This window comes from Stegostoma tigrinum, chromosome X (genome assembly GCF_030684315.1).
Source record: "Stegostoma tigrinum isolate sSteTig4 chromosome X, sSteTig4.hap1, whole genome shotgun sequence".
Taxonomy (NCBI): Eukaryota; Metazoa; Chordata; class Chondrichthyes; order Orectolobiformes; family Stegostomatidae; genus Stegostoma; species Stegostoma tigrinum.
Window position 1 is genome coordinate 9,438,483 of NC_081404.1, and position 14,079 is coordinate 9,452,561.

General features: G+C 45.5%; 1 protein-coding gene across 8 annotated transcripts in view; it reads left to right on the forward strand.

The window, feature by feature from the left end:
* Positions 1-14,079, forward strand: part of LOC125448266 (electroneutral sodium bicarbonate exchanger 1-like) — a 383,257-nt gene that overhangs the window by 235,304 nt on the left and 133,874 nt on the right. For all 8 annotated transcript variants that reach the window (XM_059643484.1, XM_048523424.2, XM_048523426.2 and 5 more), the window contains one exon: positions 9,129-9,216. In XM_059643484.1, the coding sequence (XP_059499467.1) occupies positions 9,129-9,216 (88 nt within the window). The remainder of the gene's footprint in view (positions 1-9,128; positions 9,217-14,079) is intronic.

Consider the following 14,079-nt stretch of genomic DNA (forward strand, 5'->3'; position numbering starts at 1 on the left):
CTCAGCCAGTGTGGAAATTGAACCCACGCTGTCAACAGCACACTGCTTCACAAACTAACCATCCAGCTAAACCAACCCCCACATGGGGAATAAAACAGAAACAAAGCAGGTCCCTAGTGATGTCATCAGTCTCAGCACACAGTATACCACAGTCCTCCAATATGGTGGAGAATGGATGTCTCTACAGGAACCTTTCACATAGACCTTAGTCCTATTGTATGCTGCACAAGCCGTGTCATGCACCTGCAGTACGAGATAGTAAGTGTGGTAGGAACAATCCATCTTCTACCATCCCCAACCCACACCACACTGCCGCATGTCCTAAAAAAGGCAGCATTGTATACAAGAGTTTGATATGAAATACTTGCAGTTCAATGCACGGGGAAAGTAACTCCAAACCTGTACACAAGCTGAGAGACCTTGGAATGCATTTGTAAATTGTAGAGCACAAGTGACAATTTATAGATTTCCTATAATTACTTCTGCCAAACAGAGATTACTGGGATTAAGTTATAATGATCAATATTATGATCAAGATTGCTTGGGCTCAGGATTTTTCATCAATATAATTGGTTACTGCACGAGCTAAATACGTGAAATTTTGTGATTATAGATGTCTTAAACCTGAAGAAGGGTCACTGAACCTGAAATATTAATTCTGCTTTGTTTCCACAGATGCTGCCTGACCTGCTGAGTTTTTCCAGCAATTTCTGGGTTTGTTTCTGATTTCCAGCACCTGCAGTTCTTTGCTTTTTTTTCAGCTTCCATTGTGATTAGGCCAACAATTTTCTTACAATCAATGCAAGAACAGAAGTGGCAATTCTGATGAAGAGTCATCAGACTCTAAACATTAGCTTTGCTTTCTCTCCACAGATGCTGCCAGACCTGATGAGTCTCACCAGCAATTTCTGTGTATGTATGTAACATTTCTGACCTTGTTAATGTCACAAACAGGGCAGGTGTGTTTGATTTTGTATTCACTCTTGCTGGCTGGGTCAGCATTTATTGCCCATCCCTAGTTGTCTTTGCAAGGGTGGTGGTGAACTGTCTTCTTGAACCACCGCAGTCAATCTTTTGTAAGTAAATCCACAATGCTATTAGGGAGGGCATTCCAGGATTTTGATCCAGCAACACTGAAGGAATGATGATATATTTCCAAGTCAGGATGGAGAATGGGTTTGGGGGGGATCTTGCAGGTGGTGGTATTCCTGTGAATTGGCTGCCCTTATCCTTCTAAATGGAAGTGGTTATGGGTTTAGAAGTGCTCTCAAAAGGAGCCTTGGTGAATTTCTGCAGTGCATTTTGTAGGTGGTACGCTTTCCTGCCACTGAGTGTGACTGGGGAATGGAATGAATGTTTGTGAATGTGGTACCAATCAAGCGGGCTGCTATGTCCTAGAGTGTTGTGGAGCTGTACCCATCCAGACAAGTGGGAGTATTCCATCAGACTCCTGACTTGTTTCTTGTAGTTGGTGAACAGACTCTAGAGAGGAGGAGGTGAGTTATTTGCTATACTATTCCCAGCCTTGACCTGATCTTGTAGCCACAGTAATTATGTCTACTCCAGTTCCGTTTCTGGTCAATGGTAACCCCCAGGATGTTGATAGTGAGAGATGCAGTGGTGATAGCTCCATTGCATGTCAAGGAGCGATAGTTAGATTCTTCTACTGGAGATGGTCATTGCCTGGCATTTGCGTGGCACGAATGTTACTTGTCAGCCCAAGGCTAGATATTGTCCAAGTCTTATTGCATTTAGACACAGACTGCTTCAGTATCTAAGGAATCGTATATCATGCTGAACATTATGCAATCAGCGAATATCCCCTCTTCTGAACCTTGTGATGGAGGGAATCTCATTGATGAAGCAGCTGAACATAGTTGGGCCTTGGACACTACCCTAAGGAACTCTTCCTGGCATTGAGATGACTGACTTCCAACAACCACTACAGTCTTCCTCTGTTCCAAGTATGACTGCAACCACTGAAGAGTTTCCCCTGATTCCCATTGACTTCAGCTTTGCAAGGGCTTTTTGATGTCACTCTCGGGCAAATACGGCCTTGATGTCAAGGACTGTCACTCTTATCTTGCCTCTGTAATTCAACTGTTTTGTCCATGTTTGAACCAAGGTTCTGATGAGGTCAGGAGCTGAATGCCCCCGCCAGAACCCAAACTGGGTGTCACTGAGCAGGTTATTGCTGACTAGGTGCTGCTTGATAGCATTATCGATGACACCTTGATCACTTTACTGATGATCAAGAATACACTGATAGGGCAGTAATTGGCTGGGTTGGATTTTTCCTTTTTTTTTGTATACAGGACATACCTGGAGAATTATCCACGTTGTCTGTTAAAGGCCAGTGTTATAGCTGTACTGTAACAGCTGGGCTAAGGGCATGCCAAATTCTACAGTAAAAGTCTTCAGTACAATTGCTGGAATGTTGTCAGGGTCCATTGTATTTACAGTATCCAGCCTTGCAATATCCATTGCTTCCAACCATTTCTTGATTGTAATGTGGAGCGAATCGAATTGGTTGAAGACCGATATCTGTAATGATGGGGTCTATTGGAGGAGGCCGAGATGGATCATCCATTCAGCACTTCTGGCTGAAGGTTGTGGTGAATGTTTCAGCCTTAACTTTTGCAGTGATGTATTCGGCTCTCTCATCTCATCCAGCAAGTTTTTGATCTGTTCACAACCATTCATGACTGGAAGTATAAGGACCTCAGAGCTTAGATCTGATCCATTGGTTGTGGGATTGTTTAGCTCTGTCTATCACTTGCTGCTTATGCTGTTTGATATGCAAGTAGTCCTGTTTGGTAGCTTCACCAGGTTCACACCTTTTTAGGTAAACCGAGTATTGTCCTGGCATGCCCTCCTGCACTCTTTATTGAACCAGGGTTGATCCCCAGGCTTGATGGCAATAGTAGAATGGGGAGATATCCCATGCCACAAAGTTGCAGATTGTGCTGGAGTACAATTCTCCTGCTGTTAGTGGTCCACAGCGCCTCATCAATTCCCAGTCTTGAGTTGCTACATTTGTTTGAAGTCTGTCCCATTTAGTACAGTGATAGTGCCACATAAGTGATGGTGAGCATGTTGTAAAAGAAGCTTCAGAATGATTTGGACAGGTTGAGTGAGTGGGAAAATACATAGTGGATGTGGTATAATGTGGATAAATGTAAAATTGTTCATTTTGACAGGAAAAAACCGGTATAGTAGAGTATTACTTGAATGGTGATAGATTGGAAAATGTTGATGCACAAAGGGACCTTGCTGTCCTTGTACACCAGTTATTGAAAGCAAGTATGCAGGCCCAGCAAGTTCAGAATGCAAATGGTATCTTGGCCTTCTCTTCATGAGGATTTAAATACAGAAGCAAGGAAGTTTTAGAGCAGTGGTAGAAGACCTTAGTGAGACCATACCTGGAGTATTGTGTGGGTTTGGAGTCCTTGCTTAAGAAGAGATATGCTTTCCATAGAAGGAGGGCAGTGAAGGTTCACCAGACTAATTCCTGAGACGGCAGGTTTGTTGTGTGAGGAGAGATTGGCTTGACTGGGCCTGTATTCACTGGAGTTGAGAAGAATGAGAGGAGATCTCATTGAAACATAAAATTCTGACAGGGCTGGATGTAGGAATTATGTTGCCCTGGTTGAAAGATTGAGAAAGGTGTCACAGTCTCAGGGTACTCAGCATGCCAATTCAGACTAAGAAGAGGAAAATATTCTTCATTTAAGGGGGGGTGAACCTATGGAATTCTCTACCACACAAGGCTATGGAGGCTATGTTACTCAATATACTTAAGAAAGCAGGCCAGGTAGCAGCAGAGAAGCAGGAAAGCTGACCTTTTAGGTCTGGACACTTCTTAAGAAATGGAGGAGGGGAAGGGGGCGCTGAAATAAATAGGGGGGGGGGTCGCAGATAGAAGGTGAATAGAGGAGCAGACAGGTGGAGAGAAGGCACAGCAAGCAGGTGGGGAATGGAGCCAGTAAAAGTGAGTGTAGGTAGGGAGTTAGGATGGAGGTTGGTCAATGAGGAGGGAGGGGCGGGTAGGTGGGAGGAAAGATGGACAGGTCAAGGAAGGAGGGGTTGAGGCTGGTAGGTAGGAAGTGGGGGTGGGCGTTGGTTAGTGAGGTGGGAGAAATGGATAGGTGGGAGAGAAGATGGACAGGTTAAGGAGGCGGGGATGAGAGGGCATGGTCTTGGGATGAGGTTGGGGGTAGGGAGATTTTGAAGCTTGTAAAGTCCACATTGAGACCATTGGGCTGCAGGGTTCCCAGGTGGAATATGAGGTGCTGTTCCTGTAACCTTCGGGTGGCATCGTTGTGGCACTGGAGGCAGCCCAGGATGGACATGTCGTCCAAGGAGTGGGAGGGGGAGTTGAAATGGTTCGTGACTGGGAGGTGTTGTCGTTTGTCACGAACTGAGCATAGGTGCTCCACAAAGCGGTCCCCAAGCCTCCACTTGGTTTCCCCCATGTAGAGGAGGCCACATCGGGTACAGCGGATACAGTATACGACGTTAGCAGATGTGCAGGTGAACATCTGCTTGATGTGGAAGGTTTTCTTGGAGCCTGCGGTGGGGGTGAGGGGGGAGGTGTAGGGGCAGGTGCAGCACTTCCTGTGGTTGCAGGGAAAAGTGCCAGGTGTGGTGGGGCTGGTGGGGAGGTGTGGAGTGAACAGGGGAGTCACAGAGAGAATGGTCCTTCAGAAGACAGATAAGATTGTGAAGGGAAATATATCCTTGGTAGTGGGGTCAGATTGCAGGTGGTGTAATTGGTAGAGAATGATGCATTGAAACCGGATGTTGGTGAGGTGGTATGTGAGGACGAGGGGGATTCTGTTTTGGTTGATGTTGTGGGGAGGGGTGTGAGGGATGAGTTGCAGGCAAAGCGATTGACAGGTCGAGGGTGTATTCGACCACTGTGGAGGAGAAATTGCGGTCCTTGAAAAACGAGGACATCTGGCATTTCCAGGAATGGAAAGCCTCAACGTGGGATCAAATGCAGTGGAGGCAAAGGAATTGGGAATAGGGGATGGAATTTTTTCAGGAAGGTGTTTGGGAGGAGGTGTATTCTAGGTAGCTGTGGGAGTCAGTGGGCTTGAAATGGATATCGGTTGCCTGAGATGGAAACAGAGTTCCAGGAAGGTGAGGGATGTGTTGGAGATGGCCCAGGTGAACTTAAGGTTGGGGTGGAAGATGTTGGTGAAGTGGATGAACTGTTCGAGCTCCTCATGGGAGCATGAGGCAGCGCCGATACAGTCATCAATGTAACGGAGGAAGAGGTGGGGTTTAGGGCCAGTGTAGGTGTGGAAGACGGATTGTTCCACGTAACCTACAAAGAGACAGGCATAGCTTGGGCCCGTGTGGGTGCCCAAGGCCACCCCATTTGTCCATAGGAAGTAGGAGGAATTGAAGATGTTGTTAAGGGTGAGGACAAGTTCAGTTAGGCGGATAAGGGCGTCAATGGAGGGGGACCGGTCGGGCCTGCAGGAAAGGAAGAAGCGGAGGGTCTTTAGGCCGTCTGCATGGGGAATGCAGGTATATGGAACCTGATGTCCATGGTAAAGATAATGTATTGAGGGCCAGGGAATCAGAAGTTTTGGAGGAGCTGGAGGGCATGGATGGTGTCACTGACGTAGGTGGGGAGTTCCTGGACGAAGGGGGAGAAAATAGGTGATTAGGGTCATATTGAATGGTTAGCCATGATCATATTAAATGGCAGAGTAAGCTCAAAGGGCTGAACGCCTTGCATCTGCTCCTATTTTATGTGGTTCTCTGTTTTCAGGTTGGCTCTGCGGCAACTCCCCCACACAATGCTGGTTGAATTTTAGCAGTTGTGGAATGAGAGCCTTCAATGGGTGCTAATTACCCACCTGGAGCTCTCAACATGGGTGAAGGTTATCACAAGCTGTAGGGTGCTGTCCAAAGGATCTTTGTTGTTTCAGAACAAGTGCCATCCCTTGGGTGAGTTTGGTGGTCAGAGACATCTAATCAAGTATGAGGATAGTGGATGGGATCATCGCCGACTTTCTGCCTCTGCCCTGATTAGATCCAGGGCAGAAAGGCTCAGAGGCAGCCTTCCTGCCCTACTGCTAATTGAGACATTTAAGTGGATGATAAATCTTTCAATCTGATTCTGCTGGTATTTAGGCCAGTGGCAGATGGGTTCTGGAAAGGCAAACCCTGCTGAAACCTGTTTGTAAGACCTAGTATCAGGAAGGGTGGGATTGGGAGGGTCCAGTTGCAACCTTATCACACCCCCGTTATCACTCACCTCTGGCTAAGTATAATTCTGGATCTTGGGTCAGTACATGGCTGGCAGTAGCTACTGCCTCACAATGCTGCTGAACAATGCTGTGCTGCTGGCCTCTGAACAGCAGCTCTTTTGTGCGGAATTTCTGCCCTCAGAGTCCTTTACCCTGGGAAAGGCTTGTCGCTGCCCAGTTACCTGCTTGATCACACGTAATGTGGCAGCATTCCCGAAAGTAAGCAACGTCTAGTTCTCTAGGGTCTCCAGTTGACTGGCTAGATCCTTGTCGCCGACGTTAAATGCTGCTCATTATCTCTTGACTTAACCCATGCATGCACAAATATGGGTCAGAATGCAAATGTCAGCCAATAAAAAAAGACAAATTCTGTCTGCAAACAATGTCAAGGCCATTAACCAAGGTATCAAAGATAATGAATAATAATGATGAAAGGAGAGACATTTTGCTGAAGCTTTTCATCTTGCACTCATCAGGTTAAATGCATTCATCACCCAAATTCTTGTGAGGTGCCTTCTCTCAGTTCCTGAGGAAATCTTTATTGAAAGCTAGTGTGGCTTCCAACCAAACCATTGAACTATGGGCATGATTTTCACTGCTCAGCAAATCCAAGAGAAGTCCCAGGAACAACACCAACCTCTCTACATGCCCTTCATTGATCTGACCAAGGCTTTTAGACTTAATCAGGAAGTGCTATAGAAGGCCTATGAAAAGTCACCTGTCCAGTGAAATTTATCAACATTCTCCATCCCCTACACAAGATGTTGGCAATAGCCCTACCAGTGGTTTATATGACAGAATCCTGAGGTAAACAGAGAGGTCAAGCACAAATGTATCATTACTCCCACCCTTTTCTCCATCTTCATTACCACCATTCTGCATCTTGTCAAGAACAAGCTTCCCAGCAGTGTGGACATTGTCTGCAAGAACGATGGAAAACTTTTCAACCTCAACCAGTTGCAACCAAGAAGAAAATGACCCTAACTTCACTAGTGGAACTTCAGCATGTAGACGAAAATGTCATCTCTGCTGTTTCGGAAGAGAGTCTTCAAGCCTCACGTAACACCTGCACGGAAGCATACTGAAGAAATAGCCTTAGCCTCAACCTCAAAATGACTCAAATCCTTTGTCAACCCATCTCATCCCAAGTTCCAGACCATTCCTCCAAGAAATTAATGGCAAGTTCTTCCCAAATGTGAAACATTTCCCTTACCTGGCTACCTGTCATCTAAGGCTGACATCAATGTGGAGATTCAACATTGCACCCAATCTGTGAGTACTGCCTTCAGATGCCTAAGGATAAGAGTCTTCGATGACTGATGTCAGTACTGATACCAAGATTTTTATGTATAAGGCAATCATCCTTCTGACTCTTCTATATGAGCCCAAAAATTGAGCTGTGTATAGATGCTATGTCAAGACCCCTGAGAAGTACCGTTAACACATCAACGCTGTTTGAGAAGGTTTCTCCACATCCGCTGGGAGGACAGGGATACTAACATCAGTGGACCTTGCAGCAGCCAATAGTACCAGTATCGAAACCATGATCATCTGAAACCAAAACTGCTGGGCCGCCATGTGCGTAGAATGCCTGACCTCTGATTACCCAAGCAAATCTCCTTCACCCATCTCAAGGAAAACACTTTAACGAGAGGAGTACAAAGGAAGCATTTCAAAGATTCCCTGAGGGCATCTATCCAGAACTGCAACCTAAATGTCGACGCATGGGAGACCCTTGTTGAGAAGAAACCAACTTGAAGGAAGCTCCTTGTATGAAAAGACACAATTCTTCAAGAGCACCTGTTGGCAAGAGGAAGTATAGGAAAGGGAGCGGAGAAAGGAATGCCAGTGATTTTAAGGCCAAAGACCAATTCCACTGCCTGGAAACACCTGCCAAATGTATGGTGGGAAATATGGCTCTAGGAGTGGGCTCATCAGCTCATGAGGACCCACAGAACCCATGGCCAGTGACAGAATTTCCGAGGTGAACAATCTTACTGGTTAGCGAGAGATTGCTGATGACAAAATGCAAGAATGCCAAATTTGAAATGGTCACAACAATTTATACTAAAGAAGAACAGGGTATTGATTTGCATGGCAAGTCACTTCTGGATGAGGGGTTGCCATCAACAAAACAGTGACGAAATATAGGATCCTCACGCTTCCAGATAAGTAAAAAGAGGTGCAAGGTCTGAACGCATTACTTTAGCAGGGAGCAGGTCCTTGCATATGTCACTTCTTGTGTAAATGATGTCACTTCTTGTGTAAATGAGCCACATTCCAAACTCAATTGATTATGTTAAGTTGGTTATTACTGCAACCTTTAGTATACTCTTTAGTACGCTTTCTCAATATGTCTCACTTTACAGCAATATTCAACTTCTGCACAACTAAGTGATAATAGACAATTCAGTTGAACACAGAGTGTAAAAGATTTTCTGTATTGAACAATTGTCCTAAATAAGTTGTTGACTATGCTATCTCGTAGTCTGTCATTTTTGTAAACTTTTATTCTCTATGTTCACTTGCTCTTACATAGAAAGCACAGTAAATATTTCATGAGAATGTCAGAAAATGAAGCAGAAGTTGAGCATACAACCCATTATGCCTTGTCCACAATTAAATATGGTCAAGGCTATTTAATATGATCAAGGCTATTATTGTATTCCAAATACACTTGACTGTCTACTCCCCATATTTGTCAATTCTCTGAAAGACCAAAAACTTCACATTGAAATGATCTACAACTTGTGACTGATACATTGGTGATTACAGTTTGTGATTACTTTATTTTTTGTGCTCAGTAGGTTACCAGGAAATCCTAAACTCTACAATTAATAATGAAATCTTTCTTTCTTGCAGATTTCTTTTCATTTTGCTGGGACCGGTTGGCAAAGCTCAACAGTACCATGAGATTGGCAGGTCTATGGCCACTATAATGACTGATGAAGTAAGTTCTTGCTCAGAGCCCTCCTCCCCTCTCTCCACTCTTCCCCCACCACACCAGACCTCCCCTTCAATCCCTGCCCCATACATACCTCCATCCTGGCTCCAGGACTGATTTGCAGGGCACTGCTCATGAGGGCACTGCTGAAACTACGGAGCAGTTGGCCAGTCAGATTGGCTGATAGCTGTCTGAAGCAGAACTTCCTTCAGGGTGACAGATAGAAACCTCACCTAATAACTACTTCACTGAGTATTAGTCCACCAACCAGGATTAATATGACACCATTCAATTGCACATATTTTGAATATGTCAATATATCTCAACTTATTAAAAACAAATACTGCAGGTGCTGGAGATCTGAAACAAAGGCAGAAGATGCTAGAGAAACTCACCAGGCCTGGTAGCATCTGTGGAGGGAGAAACAGAGTTAACATTTTGAGTCTGAAATGACTCTTCAGAGTGTTATGGATCAGACCAGACCTGCCCAAAATATTTTAAGTGGCCTAGACTCTAACTTTTTCTTACTTTAACGGTAGATGTGAAGAACGTGTTCCAGATGTGAAGCGACTGGTCAAGCTACTCGACATTAAGCAAAACACAATTAATCTAAACACAATAGTTAAAATACAAGTAAAATTACAAATTTAGAATATTTTAACTATTGGAAAACTTAATTGAATAAAATATGCAGTGCCGATTACAAATTACCAGTTTCAAGAAAACAATGTAGTGATTGGAACCAGCTGGATCTTGTTGACCATGAGATCCTTGAATGGGCCAATCAAGGAGCCCTGGCTGACCAATATAACCAGGAGATTAGAATCTCCTCAATCCAGGGAACTGACTCCGAGCTGGCTGGCCATAGCCAGTGTGCTAGGTACAATTAAATAAAGGGTGGCTTGGTGACAGGATATTGACCTCTATGCAGTTATGTCAAGGGCAACGGGAGACAGGATGTGCCTGAAGAACATTTGCTTGCAACAGATTCATCTTGGAATCGGGTAAACATTTCTGGCATCATGCTTTTATGTGGGAAGCTTGACTCGTTTGATCCTGCTATCGAAGAAAAGATGTGATAATGACAAATGACATTGGACAGATGAAAAGGAATGAGTAATCCTTTTGACTGCTTGCAGACTTGCAGCAATTCTGGATATTAGGGGCCTAGCTTTCCCAGAGGCACCAGACCCTAAAGCCTTCCAAGAGGTGACGGAGTTGGTTAAGGAATATTGTGACCCCAAAGCATCTCTAATTGTGAGACACTGTTGCTTTTATTCAGCTGTTAGAGAGTTGCCGGAATCTCTATCGGGATTTTTGACGAGGCTATGACGACTGGCAGAGGCATGTGATTTTGTGTTAACCCTGAATGAGATGCTGAGAGACTGTTTGTTTGCTATGTGGGATTAATGATGTAACTATGAAGATACACCTACTAGCTGAAGCCCAACTGGATTTTAAATTTGCTCTACGGCTGGTATTGTCATCAGAAAAAGCAGCAAGTGGAACATGAGAGCTACAGGGCATCCCAATGGAAGTGGACTCCCTCAGCTGTCCAACTGAACTTGGGGATCACCACACGAGTATAGGCAATTGCAGAGACTCTCACAGGGCACAGCCTGAGCTGAGAGACCACGGCGAACCACACAACAAAGCCAGACCTCGGCCATGTGGCTAAAACATTCTTCAGGATTTGGGCCAACAAGCCATTGTAGTTGCTGCTGGTATGCAGACTCTAGACAGCAAAAGAGTCTTACAAGACCTGTCTTGAGTAAGAAGTCTCTTAGGCAAGTACTCCAGGAGAATGCAGACTCTGGAAAGCCCCACTGCATGTGGCTTGGAACGATTACATTGCTTAGCAACATCCAAATAAGAAGCAATTCTAAAATTAATGTTTGGTTAAATGGTCACCCAGTTCCCATGGAGGTCGATACTGGTGAACTGTGATACTGGTTGCAGAATCTGTCTTTAACAAGATTACTCAGAACACCAGCCTTTAAGTTTGCACAAGACCTTAGTGAGACTGAGAACATACGCTGGGAAACAGTTGCAGATTAAGGGTACAACTTTGGTTCCGGTCCCCTATGAGAAACAGTTGGTGCAGTTACCACTGGTAGTAGCAAAAGGCTCAGGCCCAAGCCTATTGGGGTGGAATTGGTTGAGAAAGATTCACCTTGATTGGCTCAACAGTTTTTTGATTAGAAAATGGCTGCCTCAGTGAAGTCCTAGTGAAGTTCCCAGGGGTATTTCAGGAAGGGTTTGGAAGTATTAAAAGGGGACAGGTCACTTTACCTGTTGACCAGAAAGCAATTCCGAGATTTCTGCCTTGTGCCATCTGCCTTGCAGGCAAAAGTAGAGGTGGCACTCAGGAAGCTGGAGAGTGAAGGAATCATCAAACCAGTACAGTTTGCAGAATGGGTAGCATGGGTCATACTGATTGTGAAGCCTGATGGCTCAGTTCACCTTTTGTGGGGATTTGAATCAAACAGTAAACTGCTTATCACAGCTGGATAAATACCTGATCCCTTGCACAGAGGGCTTGTACACAAAGTTGGCAGTGGGGCTGTCCTTTATGAAGCTGGACATGAGCCATGCCTACCTGCAATTGTGACTGGATGAGGAATCCCAGAAGTACACTACAATTTAATGCCCATAAGGATGTATATCAATATACAAGACTGTCATGTAGGGTATCATCCATTCCAGTCTGGTACACACCAGCCGTGTCAGAGTCCAAGCCAGAGGACTGGACCTGGGGCAAAGATGTTGCAAAAAAAGCTACAAGAGAAAGACCAGGCCTATATCCCTGGACTTGGTGTGGTGGGGATGCAATGATTGGAACCAGCTGCATGTAGTTGATCACGAGATCCTTGATTGGCCCAGGACACCAACCCCAAACAGGAAAGCTCTGGCTGACCAATATAAACAAGTTATTTGAATCTCCTCAGTCCTGGGGACTGACTCTGAGCTGGCTGGAACCAGTGAATTGTGCACAAGTAAATAAGGGGTGACTTGGTGATGGGATACTGGCTTCTGTGCAGTTATTTCAAGTAACATCCCAGAACCACACCCTTTGGCAAAAAGTCAAATTCAGAAACGGATTCTTACATGCAATTGGCCAATCCAGGAGGGTAAACCAATGAGAGATTTCAGAGAAAGTAGCAGCTAGGAATTATTTACTGAACATTCCAACTCTTTTGAGACCCCCAAACAGCTTCTGATGCTGAAGCTTTAAAAAAAAGACTAGAAAGCCTGGTCTTTGTCAGCTGGCTGCACCCATTCGGGCTGTTTCCATTGTTGCAACTTGTTTTTAAATAAGAAGACCGAAAGACCTCAGTATTGTTTACTCTCGTAGTTCTGGTAGAATGTTGCGTGCCTCTGCCTTACAAACCCTCTTCATAAAAAGCCAAGATGAAATAACCTTTTAAAGTCACATCTCCCTCCTTCAAAAAAATGAACCATTGATTATACAAAGATGGCTTCAGTTTAAAACCCTTAGTCTTATCCTCCAATACACACCCTTTTATGCTACTTCTTTTGTTCCAACTTTAAAAAAATCCCCAAGGTCTCAAAAGCGGTTTACTTTATTAGCTTCAAGTTTCAAGCTTCAAGCTTCTCTATACCTCCTCCCACCCACCTTCCTGCAAAAATTCCATCCCCTATTCCTTCGCATCTGCCCCCAGGATGAGGCATTCCACTCCCGCACATCCCAGATGTCGTCATTCTTCAAGGGCCGCACCATCTCTCCGTCTCCACCCACCCCACCCCCAGCAGTGGTCGAGGACACCCTTGACCATGTCTCCTGCATTTCCCACACCTCATCCCTCACACCCCGCCCTCGCAATAACCGCCAAAAGAGAATTCCCCTCATCCTCACATACCACCCCACCAACCTCCGGATACAACGCATCATCCTCTGACACTTCCGCCACCTGCAATCCGACCCCACCACCAAAGACATTTTTCCATCCCCACCCTTGTCTGCCTTCCGGAGGGACCACTCTCTCCGTGACTCCCTTGTCCGCTCCACACTCCCCTCCAACCCCACCACACCCGGCACTTTCCCCTGTAACCACAGGAAGTGTTACACTTGCCCCCACACCATCTCCCTCACCCCCATCCCAGGCCCCAAGATGACTTCCCACATCAAGCAGATGTTCACCTGCACATCCGCCAGTGTGGTATACTGCATCCGCTGTACCTGGTGTGGCTTCCTGCAGTGCCATAATGATGCCACCCCTAGGTTTCAGGAGCAGCAACTCGTATTCCGCTTGGGAACCCTGCAGCCCAATGGTATCAATGTGGATTTCACCAGCTTCAAAATCTCCCCTTCCCCCACCGCATCCCAAAACTAGCCCAGCTCGTCCCTGCCTGCCTAACCTGTTCTTCCTCTCACCTACCCCTCCTCCCACCTCAAGCTGCACCTCCATTTCCTACCTACTAACCTCACCCCACCCCCTTGACCTGTCTATCCTCCCCAGACTGACCTATCCCCTCCCTACCTCCCCACCTATCTTCTCCTCTATCCATCTTCAATCCACCTCCCCCCCCTCTCCCTATTTATTCCAGAATCCTCTCCCCATCCCCCTCTCTGATGAAGGGTCTAGGCCCGGAACGTCAGCTTTTGTGCTCCTGAGATGCTGCTTGGCCTGCTGTGTTCATCCAGCTTCACACTTTGTTATCTTGGATTCTCCAGCATCTGCAGTTCCCATAATCTCTCTAAACCTCTGTCTGAATCTTTCTTCATTTTAAAAAAAACTAGAACAAAATACACCTCTTGAAGCCATAGTCTTGTCACACTGTGATTTTTTTTTCTTTTGATACTGGGGTCAAATGAAAAGCATCAAGCATAACTACTGGTAATCCAGA